Genomic DNA, 15,201 nt, shown 5'->3' on the forward strand with positions numbered 1-15,201 from the left:
GAACCAAGCAGCTCCTACCTTCTACCTGCTCCTATTATTTTGTGTTGAAATCCGAAGAAAAGTAACATTTTCTTTTCTCACAAAAAAAAAAAAAAAAAAAGTAAAAGAGTTTTCTGGACCTGCCTGTGGAGGCTGGATGGGACCTCCCTGCCTGTGTTTGTGTCCCTCTGCCTCAGGCCACTGATTCTTCTGCTGGCAGAGAGTGGCGGCCACTAGCAGTGTGGGGTAAAGCGGCAATAAATAGGAACCATAAACATCTGTACATAGGAGTGCTTGCTTTTATGTTTAATTATATATTTTTTAAAGTTTCTCCTTTTTTTTTCTCTCTCAGTGCCTCCCCTTTCCCTCAGCAAGTGGTTGCCCCTTGCCAGCCGTGGGGGGGGTGGGTGTGGGGCTGCCAATTGCAGAGGCAGAGGGTAGGGAGCCTCCCCCTACAGCCTTTCTCCAAAAAGCACAAACTATTCACAGCCTCAAACTCCTCATGGGTTTTTTTTTTTTTTTTTTATGTATGTGTGTGATTTGTTTGTTCCTTTTCAAGCAACGAAGGGTATAGAAAAAGGCACAGGTAACTGCATACATGGGGAGATAGAACAGATGGCACTGAGCAGAAGCTGCTTGGACAGATGGACAGATGGAGAGGGAGCCCATGAGGGCAAGATGATTCGAGGAAGTTGGCTGGAAACGTCTGTTGCCGAACACTGGAAGCCAGATGCTGAAGCGGTCGGAGAGAGGCTAAGTGCTCGGCGGGCCCCTGTCCTTGGGCTGGTGTGGAGGCGCCCTGGGCTCCCCACTTCCCGAGGGCTCAGGGGAGCCCTGCCTGGTCCTGGGTTCCCCAGAGAGGTTCCTCCTCCGGACTGGGAAGCGAGTGGAGGCCTCTGCCAGGCAGCCCACAGAGCTGCTGCGGTCCAGTGGCGGGGTGGCAGAGGCTTCGGGGTTGGCCAGCATGTGTGGTGACTCCAAGTGGGAGCTCCAGGACTGCGCTGGCTGGTGGCCCTGGGGCGGCCGGGGCAAGGCCTCGGATGGGGTGCAGGGGCTGTGCATGGGCGCAGACTCTGCAGGCACCTCGGCCCCACAGGGCTCCCATTCCGGAGGTCTGCCCAGGCCTCCGCCCGTCCTCTCCCTCTCCTTGGGGTAGTCCCTGCCCTCCAGCTCCGAGGAGAGTGTGAACTTGGAGACCTTAGCCACGGGTGACACGGAGGCTGATGAGCTCTCAGTGGGACTCCAGCGGCCTCTCTCCTGGGCCTCCCGGGCCCCTGTCAGGTCGCTGCCACCCCCTGAGAAGCCACTGACCCAAGCTGAGGTGGGCCCTGGCAGCAAAGTGGGATGGGCCCCTGGCCGGGCCTGCACCATCTGGATCCCACCGATGGGAATCAAGGGACACGGGGTGCGGGTCAGGTGCTGGGAGTGCAGAGGCAGGTGGCTGAAGATGTTCTCCTCTGTCCGGGCCGGGGTGTGGCCATGGAAGTCATGAGGGGCGGAGAAAGGTCGGGAGGAGAGAGGATGAGCAGAGCCAGGCGAGCAGGAGGGACTTCGGGACTCGGCCTTCTGCTGGGGTCAGAAAACAAGAGAGGGTAAGGTGAGGGTTACATGCCGGGCATATGCAGAACCGAGGCCAGGCCACGGACAGGTGAGGTCTAGATCACAGAGCAAGTCCTGGCTGAGTTCCTGACTCCCTGCCCACGGCGCCCCCCGGTGCTGGCTGCCCTCTCTGGAATGGGCCACCTCCAGCCCTATGGTGACCCGTGGCCTCCCTGCTTCTGGCCAGCACATCAGTCTTTGGAGGAGAGGGGTGCCTGAGCAAGGTGGGGTCCTGTCGTCACACATGAACCTGGCCCTCCATCTTGGTTCTGCTGTCTCTCCTGTTCCTAAAATGGTCTTGACCCAACCTCACCTTGGACGTGATTCCCCACCCAAGGCTCTTGACCTTCTCCCACCACCAGGAACTTTAATGTGACCACAAAATTAAAAATCAAGGAGAGATTCCTAGATCAGTGCTCCTCCAGGAGTGACGGTATTGGGTCGTGACAACACGGGGACAGAAAAGGTATTGGAAGGTAAAGGTCAGTTGACAATGATGGTGTTGTGGACGGTGGGAGTCATGGTGGTCGTGGTGGGGGGGGCGGTGATGTGCTAATGAAGTGACAACACTGATCAAGCTGGTGGGGCGGTATCAATGGCGTGTTGGGGTGCACTGATGGCAGAAATGGCACCAGCACCAGGGACGGTGGTGGTGGTTTGACAGGGATGGAGATGGGGGTGCTGTCTCTGAGGGTGTGGTGGCAGGGATGGTGGAGATGGTGGTGATTTTGGTTACACTCTGCCATCTGCTCAAAGAATGGGTAGGGATGGGGCGGGCAGGGAATAGGACAAGTATTTACACCCACGTTCAAGGCCACACCATCGGCAAGTGGTAGAGCCCAGAACCCATGAACTCCAGAGTCCTGCTCTGTTGCTTCTGAGGCTAAGATAAAGTTCAACCAACCAGTGTGTTTAAGGTGCTCAGCATGGTAAATGTTCGCTACATCATCAGCAACTACTGAACTGGCGGAGCCCTTTAGCTCCAGGTGTGAAACCTCAGAAGGTGTGAACTTGGAACCCCCTCCCCCCATAGGGGAGAAGTGGCCCCGCCCCCACGGGGGCAGGAACTCACCCACATGGAGGCGCAGGTCTCGGGGCTTCTGCTGAGAAGCTTGTGAGGTAGAGGCGCGGGCGGGAAGAGAACCCGCGGGGCCAGCCCCAAGCCTGGGCCATGCTCGCCCGGGGAGGGGCTGCCTGGCCCAGCCAAGGCCCACTTCCCTGGCAGCACTGACCGTGGCGGTGACTCGGCCTGACTTGGGGATCGTCTCCTGGTGGGCGAGTGTCTGGTGGGGCCTGGGTCTGTGGTGCCCTTGAATGCAGGGGGCAGATGTGCTCGAGGAGGCAGTTCTCTTCCCAGGGGGCGGGGGGTGAGAGGTGACAGCTCAAGTCTTGGAGACCCACAAGGCAGAGGGCCCATGTGGGGGCCAGGCGGGCTCGGGGCTGAGGCCTGTGGTTCTTGGGCCGGTGAACATCGCTGGGGAGACGAGTCGTTTTTGGTTAGTGAGTGTTTGCGGGCGAGTGGCGGGCGGCTGCCTGCTTCTTTGCTTGGGGACCACGGCCTTCTTGGGGACACGGCCTCGGAGCTCAGGGCTGAGCTCATGTCCTTCTCCACAGGGTCTGAAGGGGCCAGTCCCAGCCGGGGGAGGCCCAGGATGCTCTGGCTAGACGTGGAGCAACTGCTGGCTGTCAAGAGCTCAGCTTCGGAGATGGAGCTTCCTCGTGTGGCCTCGCTGCTGGAGGTGGCATCTGGGGGCTGAGGGCCCGGAGCAGGTGAGGAGTCTGCCTGCAGCGTGGCTGGTGGGCAGGTTGGGGGCGCCTCTGAGGATGGTCTGGACAGCTCGTCCTGACTCTCCTCCTCATCCTCCTCCTCATCCTCGTCCAGGTCCGAGTCTGAGTCCGAGTCCTCCAGGTCTGAAAACTGGTGCTCCTCCACAGCCTCCGAGCCCTCTCGCCCTTCTGAGTCCTGGAACAGGTCGTCACTGGTTCCTGACGGGTGAACACAGGAAACTCAAGGTCACAGCCGGGCCCTGGGGCTGCGCTGGCCCCACGGCTACTCCTCCCTAATCCCCAATTTCTTCATCTGCCAACTGGACATAATAGCCAGGCAATGTCACAATGGGACATTACAGACAGGAGAACACTTTGTAAATAACAACAGTGAACAATTATTACCTTGTGTCTACAATGTGCAAGGTTCAGTTTGAAGGGCTTTAGGTATATTAATTCATGTAATCCTCAAAGCATCCTGTGAAGTCAGTACTATTTTTATCTTCGTGCTACAGACAAGGAAACTGAGGTAACAGAGATGAAGTCACTTGCCCAAGGACCGTAGTAGTAGGGTTGGGATTGAACCATAGCAAGTGAGACAGGTTTTGTTTTTTTCATTAGGATCTCAGTGCAGGCTTCACCATGAACGAGTTATGTTGCTGTGCCTCAGTGTCCCCTTTTGTCAAATGAATGCAATAGTCTCACCTCACAGGTTTTGCTAAGACAAGTAAGTACAGGCCTGGCACATAGCGAGGGCTCAAATAATTATAGTCACTGTTACTATAGTAAAGATGAAATCTATTATTCTAGGACACAGCAGGCCTGCCGGCTGGTCTAGCAGCACAGAACCATGGTCAATCTAAACACACATCTATCACCTGACCAGATGTGTCTCTCTGTGTTCAGTTTCCTCATCTGTAAAATGGAAGTGATAGTAATAAAAGCGACCTCAACTGCTGCCGGCAAGTGGCAGACTCTGGCCTCTGTGGGTGGCTTGGCTAAGCTGGCCTGAGCCTGCAGAACAGGGCCCCCTCCCAGCCATGCTCTTGTCCAGAGGAGCCACTGCCCCTTTGAAGCCCATCTTGCTCCCAGCTGGGGGAAATGGGGCTTTGGAATACCAGCCTTCTGGTCTGGTTTCTTGTGTGGCGGCCCCCCCCTCCAGGTCACCTCTAACATGTCAGGAGTCTAGTTTGAGCATTTCTGAATTGGGGAGCAATCTGGATGCTGGGGAGAGCTCCACTAATGTTGGGCCCACCTGTTGGGCCCTGGAGGGTTTGGGTCCTGCTGGCCCATCACTAGACTGTCATGACCAATGTTTTTGGCCGGCAGAGTGAGGCTGGTGACAGGTGGGCTGAGCCAGCCAGCTTCATCACTCACACATGCCAGTACTGCACCCACTACTGGCCAGGAGAGCTGGATACAGAAGCTGACCCAGGTTGCTGGTGCAACCAGGCTTGGGTCTCCACCATGTCCAGCTGCCCTGTGGCCAGCAAGTTCTGTATTAGGGCTCCCAAGTAACTCAACACGCAGCAGTAGGATACTCAAAATGGACAAAAGTGGGCATCCAATAGGATGTAGGTCAAAAACTACGGGGTGGACCTGGGATGGGTGGCAGGCAAAGGGAGGCTGAGGGCCGGGTCTGCTGGTAGCTGTCAGCACAATGACGAAAGACTGGAGGGGCATGGGGGGGTGGGATGGGAGTAGCGATGGGGCTAGGGATGGGGGTGGTCATTCACTGCCCTTGCCTAGGACTGTGGCAGGGGCCTACCTGGAGTTCACCTAGCCCCGCCCCTCATATACCTATGGTGAAATCCAGGCACAGAGGGGACAAAGGCTTGTCCAAGATCATCCAACCGGCTGGTGGCTGAGTCAGAACTAAAGTTTACAACCCTTGTATTATTATGTTGACAGGTGGAAAATGATTTTATGTGTGGAGGAGCAGGAAACGGTCTGGGTTTGAATCTTAGCAGCACCACCTCTTTGCTGTGTGATGTTGGATCAGTTACTTTCTCTGTTCGGTCTCCTCATCTGTAAAGTGGGGGTAAGAGTAATAAAGCCACCTCACGAGCTGCTGTGAGGCTTGTGAGGGTCTGGCACATAGTAAGCACTCCATGAACCGCAGCTATGACCATCTCGCGCTACCCCCGCCCCCCATCACAGCAGGCAGGTAGCTGTGGCCAGCACTGTGAGCTTTCTGCAGATGGAGGTCGGAGGGGTAGTGCTACTGGTGAGGCAGAATCAGGACCAGCACCTCCTGATGGCCAGCAGGGTGGGCTGTGGCCTGTCCTTGGCACCTACCCAGCGCACGCCAGGCCCTCCGCCTCTGGGTTCCTGCAGGGCGCTAAGGGACGCCCCTGCCTGCTCGGCCCATTCCCAACGCCCCTCGTGGAGCTGCCGCGTCACTGCTTGGTTCCAGACCGACGCTCAACAAGCCCCACCCGCCCGCCGCTCGGGGGTCCGCGACCGCGTAAGGAGACGGAGTGAAGCGCACAGCAGCCACCGCCGGCATACGCCACACGGGGGCGCTGGCGCCCAGCCTCATCGCCAGCGGGGCGGATGCGCATCACCACCGGTCCCCGCGTGTCGCCGCTTCGTGTCCAGCGGACACGAACTCTGGTGCTGCTCCTTGAACGTGCCTCATCGTGGGAGGTGGCAACTCCAGCCTTATATTCTCCTAGGCCATAAAGCTCGGAATTGTCTTTGGCTCCTTTTCCCCTCCTGCCTCCCCTCTCCCCACACGATGTGTCAGCAAAACCGACGGGCTCTACCTCCAAAATGTACCCCCGAATCCTACCGGCTCCGACGGAGCCCACCCGGTCCGCGCCAACCTGCGCCTGGCCTGGCTCACCGCCTCCCCTGCGCCCCCTGCCGGCCGCTCCCGCACACAGCCAGAGTCCCGCGTCGGTGGACGTCCCCGCACACCCGGGGCAGCCCAGTCCGCCCCCTGACCTTCACGGCCCGGCCCTCTTGGACCCTCTGCAGCCACGCGGGCCAACCCTGTGGCCCTCAGGGACTCCACACCTGCTGCTCCCTCTGCGGGAGGGCCCTTCCCAGACCCTGTCTGACTTCCGGACCTTCGGCTGCATCCAGGGTCCCTGCTCACGCCACCTTGTCCGACAGAACGGCCTCCGCACGCGTCCCAACCCCTCTCTTGGCTCCTCGGCCTTTTACTTTTTGCTTCCTCCTCCTCGCCCTGCTCCATTCCACATTTGCTCATTGCCCGGACCCCCCTCTGGAATGTAGGCTTCCTGAGGACAGGAGCTGTGTTTTACTCACTGCGGAATCTCCAGCAGCTGGAACAGAACCCAGAACGGAGCTGGTGCTCATTAACTACTCCTGGAATGAATGCACGGATTTCATCCTCATAAAAAGTGGGTACGATCTTCCTTGTTTGCCCCATTGGGAAAATGAGGCTGGGAGGAGGGCAGGGACCACCTGGGGAGGGCTGTGGGTTTGGCTCCGGCAATGGCGTGTGTGGAGCCGGTGTTCTTTGTGTGACTTTGGACAACTGCCTTGACCTGTCTGGTTTTACTTTCCTCGACTTAAAATGGGGCAACACAAGCTTCTACCAGCTGTTATGAGGACTCTATGAGACAACATCTGTAAATGACCTGATGGGCGTTCTTGACGAGCATTGTAACCCCAAATTTTAGTTTTTGGGGGAACAGCCCCAAGTTCTATAAAGGTGATTTATTTCACCTAAAAGGAAATATGACTTAACTGTTTTGTAAGACTGCAAATACATCCCCAAATCAGAAAAACAAAAACGGAACAAGATACACACACGTGCATGTGCACACCTCTTTGTCTCACTAACTCCTGCCACTGATTTCAGGGAATCTGTGGTTGAAGGTTCGCCAGTGCTGGAGGAATGTCTCCAGCCTCCCACTGCTGGGGGCCTGCCCAGCCCCTCTGCCAGAGCTCCTCTGGCCTCCTTTGGATGCTGTGGCTGGACAGTGCCAGCCGGATCCACTGCCTTGGGCTCATTGTACCCCTCCCTTTGTCTTCTCAGAGATGAGCTCTCACACACCTCTTGGTGATGGAGGACCATGGTTGGGCATGGTGGTGGGATGGGGCTGGGGGGCTGTCAGGGCTGGATTTGGCTTTCTTGAAACCCTCCCAGCTCTGAAAGGCCCATGTGTCAGGTCCATGGCAGAGTGCGCAGGCATCATGTGCGTGTGGAGCTTCTCAGAGTATGTGCCCCACAGAGTCATTGTGACGCTTTGCTGAGATAATTCAGGGCATGCATTTAGAACATGCCTGACACGTAGTGGCTGCTCAGTCAATGTTGGCTAGAGTTACTATGTTCATTTATTCAGTAAACACACATCGAGCACCGTGGGGTGCCAGGCACTCCACCTGCATGGGAAACCACGGTGCACAATGCTGCAGCTGCACAGCAGGTGCTATCAGCACTGTGGGGAGTGGGGTCGGGCATCCTGTGAATTTAACCTTTGTCTCCCGGTTGGTGGGAAAACTGGAGGGGAGGGCAAGGGAGGGAAAGAAAGGAGAAGGGGGATCAGGGGAGAGGCGGACAGAAAGGAGAGGGAGGACAAAGGGCGAAAGGTGGAGGACAAGGAAATGGGGAGGAGGGGAGAAGGAGGAAGGAGGGTGGCAATTTGTTACCTTCTTCGGCTTCCAGCTCCTCCAGCACCCCGGTCTCTTGGCACTTTTTGCTGTGGGCCTTCGACTTCATGTGCTTAGTCAGATTCCCTGGAAAGAAAGCAGAACAGACTCAGGCTTGGCTGTAGGGCAGGGGGCTAGGGTGGGCCTGGGGCTTGTGAAGGCTGGCAGGCCATGGTTTCTCAGACCAGTCGAGGCCCTGACAGCTGCAGGGGCTGAGCAGGGACTGGGGCATCCCTCTGTTCCCGTGCTCAGGCCAAGATGTGCAGCCACAGCTGCTGTTCAAGGTGGTACACAGGAGCTGGGGTGGGGTAGGTGTGGGGCTGTGAGGGACAAAGGGTATAATGAGGAAGTGAGATGCTGGTTAAAAAAGAAAACAAAAAAGAAATTACTCAAGTGCAATAGGTTTTTCCTGCTTCTGATTTCAGTCTGGGCCCAGGGGCTGGTGACACTCATCAGACAGGATTATTAGTCATCTCAAGTGCTGGGATGACATGGGGGGCTTAACCTACACGGGGGTGGGGTGGGGGGGATAGGTACTGAGCATGCCCTTCCAGCTGAGGACACTTCTAGGCAGCACGCAGGGCAGAATCTTAGGGTCTGGGAAGAGGAAACAGGGCAAAGTTAATATTGGGAATGGAGAGAGGACAGGAGTAAGAGTAGGGAAGTCAACTGGCCAGGGACCTGGGAGCCACAAGCCTGGCTTCTTTAGAGAAGTCCCCATCTTGGGCCCCAGATTCCCCAGGCCAATGTGCAGTATAGACACAGGACCAGAGTGGTTCAAGGAAGGCCCGAGCAAGGCTCTGCCCTGCTCTGTGCCTACAAGGCCTTCGGAGGGGAGACTGACTCTGCCCCAAGTTGTAGGTCCAGCCCCACAGGCTGATGAGCAGGGGCAGCAGCTTTGTGGATCCAGGAGGACAGTACCAACCACTTCAAATCTCCCCCACGTGTGACAGCATTTCACAGGCTGCAAAGCCCTGTAAACAGGAGTGTTCTGGGGAGGAGAGGACAGCGCTCGCAGCCTGCCCCAGGAGAATGCAGGCCAGATGCCTCAGGATGCTCCTCTGGGCCCTGGGGTCACTCCCAAACTGTGATGTGCTCACTGTTGCTCTAGGGATTGCTGTGTTTCCATATGGTCATCCACCTACTAAATCATAATTTCCCTGAGTTCTCTGTCTCATTAATCTTATGCATTGATAAATCTATGAATGGATGGATGGAGGAGAGAAGGATGGAAAGAGGTAAGTCCCCTGGAATAGACACATAGAAAGATCGGTGGACGGATGGATGGATAAGTGGATAGAGAAAATGTAGAGAGAAGGGAGAACGGGAAGAGGACAGATAGGTGGATGGGACACTGGATGAGTATATAAGCAGATCAATAGACACATGGGGGACAGATGAATAGATGAAAAATAAATGGAAAGATGGACAGGTCAATAAACATGGAGGACGGAGACGTGGATGAATGGGGGAATGGCTGATGGGATGGCTGGCTGGAAGCATGCACATGTCAGTGTATGGAAGGTCAGACACACAGGAAGATAAAAGAATGGGAAGCTGGATGGAAGGATGAATGGAGGGGAGGACAAATGCGAGAATGGGAGAAACAGATGGGATGAGCTCATAAATGGAAGATAAATTAATAGGAGGACTATTAGATGAGAGGGTGGGAAAAATGAATCAGTTGGAGGATAGATGGATGAATGGGTGAACAGGGAGAGAGAGCCCATGGATGAACCAAAGGGTGCTTCTGAATCATTCTGAGAATTTTAAGGAAACTTGAGGTTTTGCTGAGAGGTTATCTGGGAACCTTGAGCCAGGATTCCCTGAAGTCTGCAAGTCAAGGGCAGCAGGGATGAGGGCAGAACTGCTTCCTCTCCTCACCTCCCCTTGGCACTGATCCCTGACTTGATCCTTCCCAACTGGGGTTTTCCTTCTATAATTGGACAGAAACCTGGATGTTCTACTCATGGCCACTGGGGGAGCAGAACCATAACTCCCAGGGTCCTCTTGTCCCTTTCCAACCTTGTGGACTTCTGCCCTCACTGTCATGAGCAGACAAAGCCTGAGCAGAACTGTCAGGAGGTGGGGAAAGCAGCCGGGGTCTTCCATGAATCAGAGTGCCAACCGTCCTGAGGTTCTGGAACCAGGCCCACCCTCCCCTGACTACCACAGGCCACAGAGGACTATCAACACTGATCATTCTGGTTGTTACATCATCTGGTTATTACACATGTTCTGCTTGAAAGGTCTGGGTCTCTATTCAGCCGAGTTCGATGTTGTGCATACAATGGGTATACAAAAGCCATGTGTGGGAAATGCCCTCTCGCCACAGAAGCAAAGCATTGGAAGGAACCTTGCGGCCCAGGTATTTCAACCCCCACCAGGCTGAGGTTTTTTCCTCCTTCTAATCTAACTCTGCGCTGAGGAGCTGATGACACCATTAAACAAGATCACTGGCCGTCTTGGGTGCCGGCCAGGCTCCTGTTAACTAACACGGTGAACCAAGTGGCCCAAAGTCACAGTGCTAGTTAGTGCAGAGCACTGTCTAGACCCAGGTCTCAGGACTCTGGAGGCCTTGCTTGCTCCGTGCAATGGCAGAATGGATCAGGATGGTTCAGGAGCCGGGGCTTTGGGTTGAGTTCAGGCTCTGCCACTTGCTAGCTGTGTGCTCTCGGGCAAGTTTCTGAACCTTCTGAGCCCCAGTTTCTGCAATTGTAAAGTAATACCTACCTCGTGGGGATGCTGGGAGGATCGGATGAGATAACACAGGCAGAGTGGCAGCAGAGTGTGCCCGGCAGACAGCAGCCCCCACCCCCCACAACAATCACTCTTTGTGAAACCCCCAGGGACTGTGCCACGCACTGTGCTGGAGCGTGGAGGAGAGAGATGCTAAGGTGATGCTCTGGTGCAATGGTTTTTACCTTGCAGGGGCTCTCAGAAGAAGGTACCAGGGAGCCCACTAGGACTGACTGTCCTCTGCCTCTGCCCTGGGGGGTGCAGGGAGGAGTTAGGGAGTCTGAGGGCTGCAGGAGTGGATGCTGGATGAGCAGCACTGAGCACTGGTTGGCTCCCTCATGACTTGCCCTCTCTGGGCCAGTCTCCTCCTCTGTGAATTGGGGAGGTGTACCAAATAGCCGCAGGTGCAGCCTGGATGCCACTTCCTGCCAAGGGGCAGAGCCTCGGCCTGCCCAGCAGAGTCCACAGCTTCTCACAGTCATCCCAGCCTCCCACCAGAAGCCCTCAGCCCTGGAACAAAGGAGGAGAGCGAACGATGGCAAGTGATGGGCGTCTGGAAGAGAGGCAGACCCTGCCAGCAGCATCAGCCGGTGACTCTCTCTGCCTTGCTCGTTCACTTTGACCAACTGCCCCACCCCCACCCTGCCGGCCTGACGGGCGTGAGGCCCATCCACAGCTGCCATCTCTGTCCCCTGAGGTGATCGGCGCAAGGGCCTGTACAGGCACAGCCCTCCTGCTGGCCTCTGGGTACCATCTGAGAAAAGGAAACGGGACCTCGACCTCCACGGGGCGTCCGCAGGCCTCACCCAGCTCACCCACAGACACACTCCTCAGCTTGCTCCCAGAGGCCTGAGCTGGTGCCAGGACGTCTGACACAGAGACGAGACACAGACAGGCAGACAGAGACAGACAGGAAGGGCTCCCGGGCACGGGCGCAGCTCAGCCCCCTTGCAGCCTGGCTTGGGCCAGAACCCAAGGGTGGGAGGGGAGGGAGGAGGTGGGGGCCGCCTGATGGGGAGGCAGAGAGCCCATGAGTGGAGGCCTGTGCTACCCGAGCTGATGGCTGCCAGGGTCCAGCACTCCAGGAAGACACAGGCTCCCAGGGAGAGGCCAGGGGAGAGACCAGGCATCAGTGTCTGCCCCTGCACTCACTCCCCATGGTGCAGAGAGAGCAGAGGGAGAGATTTCTCTGCTTCCGTCGGCCACCACCCCCACCGGCCCCTGCTCTGCTAGTCACAGAGTTTGAGATTCCACCGTTTCAGATCTGCTCCCTGCTTTGGCTCTGGAAGGTTTTTGTCTTGGGAAGCCCCTGTGAGCATCTGAGGAAGAGCTCAGCATACTCCCTGATCATGAGTTGAGAGTGAAGCCTTACAGGCCTGGCCTTCAGGGCAGCAGGGGGTGGCTTCCCCCAGGGGACACTCCACACCCTGCAAGTTTGGAGGGTCTATTGCCCCTCTGCTCAGACTACACACTCTGGACCATCCAAGGGCTCTGTACTGGCTCAGAGAGACTCAGGAAGGGACTGCAGACAGGCATGGCTTGGTTTCCAACAAAGGCACCTCCTGGAAAGTGGAGTTTCCTGCTGGGGACTCAGACCTCTTTCAGACTTGGCAAAATGGGCAAGGCACAGGGAATCGAGTGGCGGCCCCTTGGGGAGACTGCCTGGGCTGAGAACTCAGCGGGATGGATTTTTCCGGTCCCATATGGCAGAGTGATGGCTCCCCGAGGGAGTGGGCATCCCAGGGCTGTGTCCTGGGCACAGGTGTGCTCTGATGGCCCTGGGCTGGGAGTCTGTCGAGGCTCTCCACGCTGAAGATGGAACAGTGAGGTGCCCTGCACAAACACTGGGCATAGGGGCAGCAGGTGTCACCCACCGTGGAGGCCATCTGATTGCAGCTTTAGCCATCCAGAGAGGGGAGAGGACTGCTCAAGCACACAGAGGAAGACGATGGGGTGATGCCCATGAGCTCTCTCAGGAAGAGCACTTCTGTTTTCTGGGACTCACTGTCTTCAGCTCAAGGGGGCTTGGACAAGAAGTTTGTGACTCTTGGAGTCAAAGACTGTTACTTAAATTGTCTGTCAATCATTCCCATCTCCTTCTTCCATAAAATGCCAACTGGCTGCCTAAGGCCAGAGGAAGTGGGATTGGAGGGGACGTGCAGGGGACGGACTCCATGTCCAGGGCCGATGTGTTCTGGGCTGAGCTTCCCTGGATATGGCAGGGCTCCTATCAAAGGGGAGAGTGGGGGCTCCGGGCCTATCTGTCCTCTCTGGGCACCCTTTGGGACATTGTTTATGAGACACTAAGAGAGAAGAGGATCAAGGGAAGCAAGTGGGAGGGTGGGCACCTCCGTCCAAACCAAAATCTTAGTAGGAAAATTTGAGCTCGACTGGAGGATGATGGTGAGAGGACAGAGGAGGGCGGGGGTTGGTTAAGGGTCAGGAGGCCAGAAGCAGGAACACAGTAGAAGAGGAGGCTGCTGAGCTAGGGGATGTGATAAATTGCCCCCTGACCTGGTACAGAGAGAATGGGAGAGGCCAGGCAGTGGGGGGACGGAGGAAGTGAGGAAGGCCAGAGGACCTCGCTGTGCCCCTGCCAAGACGGCTGCCCAGCCTCTCTCACTGCGAGCAGCTTTACCAACTGAAGGAAGGTCCACCAGTGGCAAAGCCAAAGTCTGCCCTCAAGTTTTGTCCCATGAAAAACCACGTGGTTCCTGTGGGGTCAGCATGGTGGCCCCCAACTGGCTCCAAGGAGAAGGCAGGACCCTTATGTCCAAACCCTGACCCAAGAATCTCCAAAGCAAAAGAGGCTGAAGCCTCTGGGGGTGCCGAGATCCCTGGGCCTCCCTTCGAGCCGTTCAGTCTGCTCAGCTACCAAGAAGCAATGAGCAAGCTTCAAGGGCCCTCCCCAGCTGTCCTACAGAAGAGCTGGCTCACGATCGCAGGGACTAGCTCTCTTGCCCACATCAGGGTGCTGGGTCACTGCAGCAGGCCGGGCCACCATCGTCATCCACCACAGCCCTCTAGGATGCAAGCCCTCAATGGCCGTCCCTGCCACCACAGGCGACTGCAGAGCCCATCCTGACCCTGATGCGGGGTGTAGCCGGGGGCAGGAGTTTGGGGGAGCAGGGCCCTGTGCTGTAGAGCTGCAGAGAAACTGGGCAGAGTAGGGACACGGTGGCAGTGGGAAGGCGGGGTGGAGGCAGGGGTGAACTCTGGCATGAGAAGTGAGAATGCGAGTGTGTTAAGTGGCTCGGAGTGGAATGGATTTCCAAACGCAAGAGTGGCAGTGACAAGTGTGGATGCTGGGGTCCATCAGATCAGTGGATAAACGGCTAAGGAGACATGCAGAAGGAAGGGGTGATGAGAGAAAATACAAAACCAGGAGCTGTGGGCAACAGTGTCTCCAGGAGGGTTGAGGTGGGGGCTGTGTGCGGGATCCAGGAGGATGGCTGTGGGCAGCCATGGGGTGCCACTGCCCCGTCTGGAGCTGGCTGCTCTGCCACTGGGTGCCAAGTGGGGTGGGAACCCAGGAAGAAGGGTGCACCAGCCCCTGGCAAAGAGGTCTGGGCCCCTGAGCTCTGTGCTGGGGCTCCCAGAGGGGAGTTCCCTGCACTGGGCAGGGGCAGTGCCCCAGCTGACTGTCTCTTACCTTTGGTTTTAAAAGCAAAGTGACAGTGCTTGCACACATAGGGCCGGACGTCAGTGTGGGTGCGGATGTGTTTCTTCAGCATGCTGGGCTTCTTGCAGCGAATTCCACACTCCTCACAAACATATTTCCCTCGGCCGCGGCCTCGCACATATACATACTCTTCGTTTGATTTGTACCTATGAGCGACAGGCGTCATAGTAAAGGAGAAAAAAAAAAGGAGGAGAAGAGGCAGGTCCCCACCTCAGAAGATGCACGCGCTTCCTAGCTCATCCAGCCCGTGGCGGACTCTGGGAGTGGAGGACGCGGAACCAGACAGGGCCACGGGGGTGGTTGGACCGAGTCGCCCTGGGATCCACCAGGGACCTTGGACAGGGGGGTGCACCTTCTTTCCTCCTCCAGAGGCAGCAGATGCTGGTGCTTCCTGCAGGGGGTATGAAGCCTCAGGTTCCCAGAGCCAGCCCCAGCAACGGATTTGGCCACAAAGAACAGCCACCATAGGCCACCAGAGAAACAGAGAGTAAAGAAATTATAAGAGCAGCAGCTCTAGCAGCTACCATTTACCAAGTGCTCACTCTGTGCCAAGCTCTTTATCAGAATTAGATCACAATCACCTCACAACGAAGAGCCCTCAAGACCCTGAGCTCAAAGGGGGTGAGAGACTTGCCCAACATCCTGCCGCCAGAAAGGGACAGAATCAGGATCCGAACTGCCCTGCCCCAAAGCTGCCCACCTCCCACGTGTGGGAGTAAATAGTAAAGCAGCCTGCCAGGAAGCCCCCCGGCATTCATGTCAGGGGAGGTATCAGGGACCACCATTATTTCCCTGGTCTTGGAGTTTGG

The 15,201-nt window shown here is 56.6% G+C and overlaps 1 protein-coding gene across 1 annotated transcript; it reads right to left on the minus strand.

The window, feature by feature from the left end:
* Nucleotides 1-491: 491 nt before the first annotated feature.
* LOC103582068 (transcription factor HIVEP3-like) lies at nucleotides 492-14,558 on the minus strand. Its single transcript, XM_008563755.1, has 4 exons — nucleotides 14,363-14,558; nucleotides 7,972-8,058; nucleotides 2,651-3,564; nucleotides 492-1,548 (listed from the first exon to the last, which is right to left on the minus strand). Exons 1-4 carry the CDS (start codon nucleotides 14,556-14,558, stop codon nucleotides 733-735), a joined length of 2,013 nt encoding a protein of 670 aa, XP_008561977.1. The 3' UTR covers nucleotides 492-732.
* Nucleotides 14,559-15,201: the final 643 nt, after the last annotated feature.

The sequence above is a fragment of the Galeopterus variegatus genome, unplaced genomic scaffold (assembly GCF_000696425.1).
Source record: "Galeopterus variegatus unplaced genomic scaffold, G_variegatus-3.0.2 Scaffold14797, whole genome shotgun sequence".
Classification (NCBI taxonomy): domain Eukaryota; kingdom Metazoa; phylum Chordata; class Mammalia; order Dermoptera; family Cynocephalidae; genus Galeopterus; species Galeopterus variegatus.

What these genes read in the sequence shown, in the direction of transcription:
- LOC103582068 (XM_008563755.1), bottom strand. Translation starts at nt 14,558, where the DNA reads ATGACGCCTGTCGCTCATAGGTACAAATCAAACGAAGAGTATGTATAT. An exon ending in GGAGCTGGAAGCCGAAGAAG is followed by an intron (nt 3,565 to 7,971) that starts GTAACAAATTGC and finishes TTCACCCGTCAG; the next exon opens with GAACCAGTGACGACCTGTTC. An exon ending in AGACCTGCGCCTCCATGTGG is followed by an intron (nt 1,549 to 2,650) that starts GTGAGTTCCTGC and finishes TTCTGACCCCAG; the next exon opens with CAGAAGGCCGAGTCCCGAAG.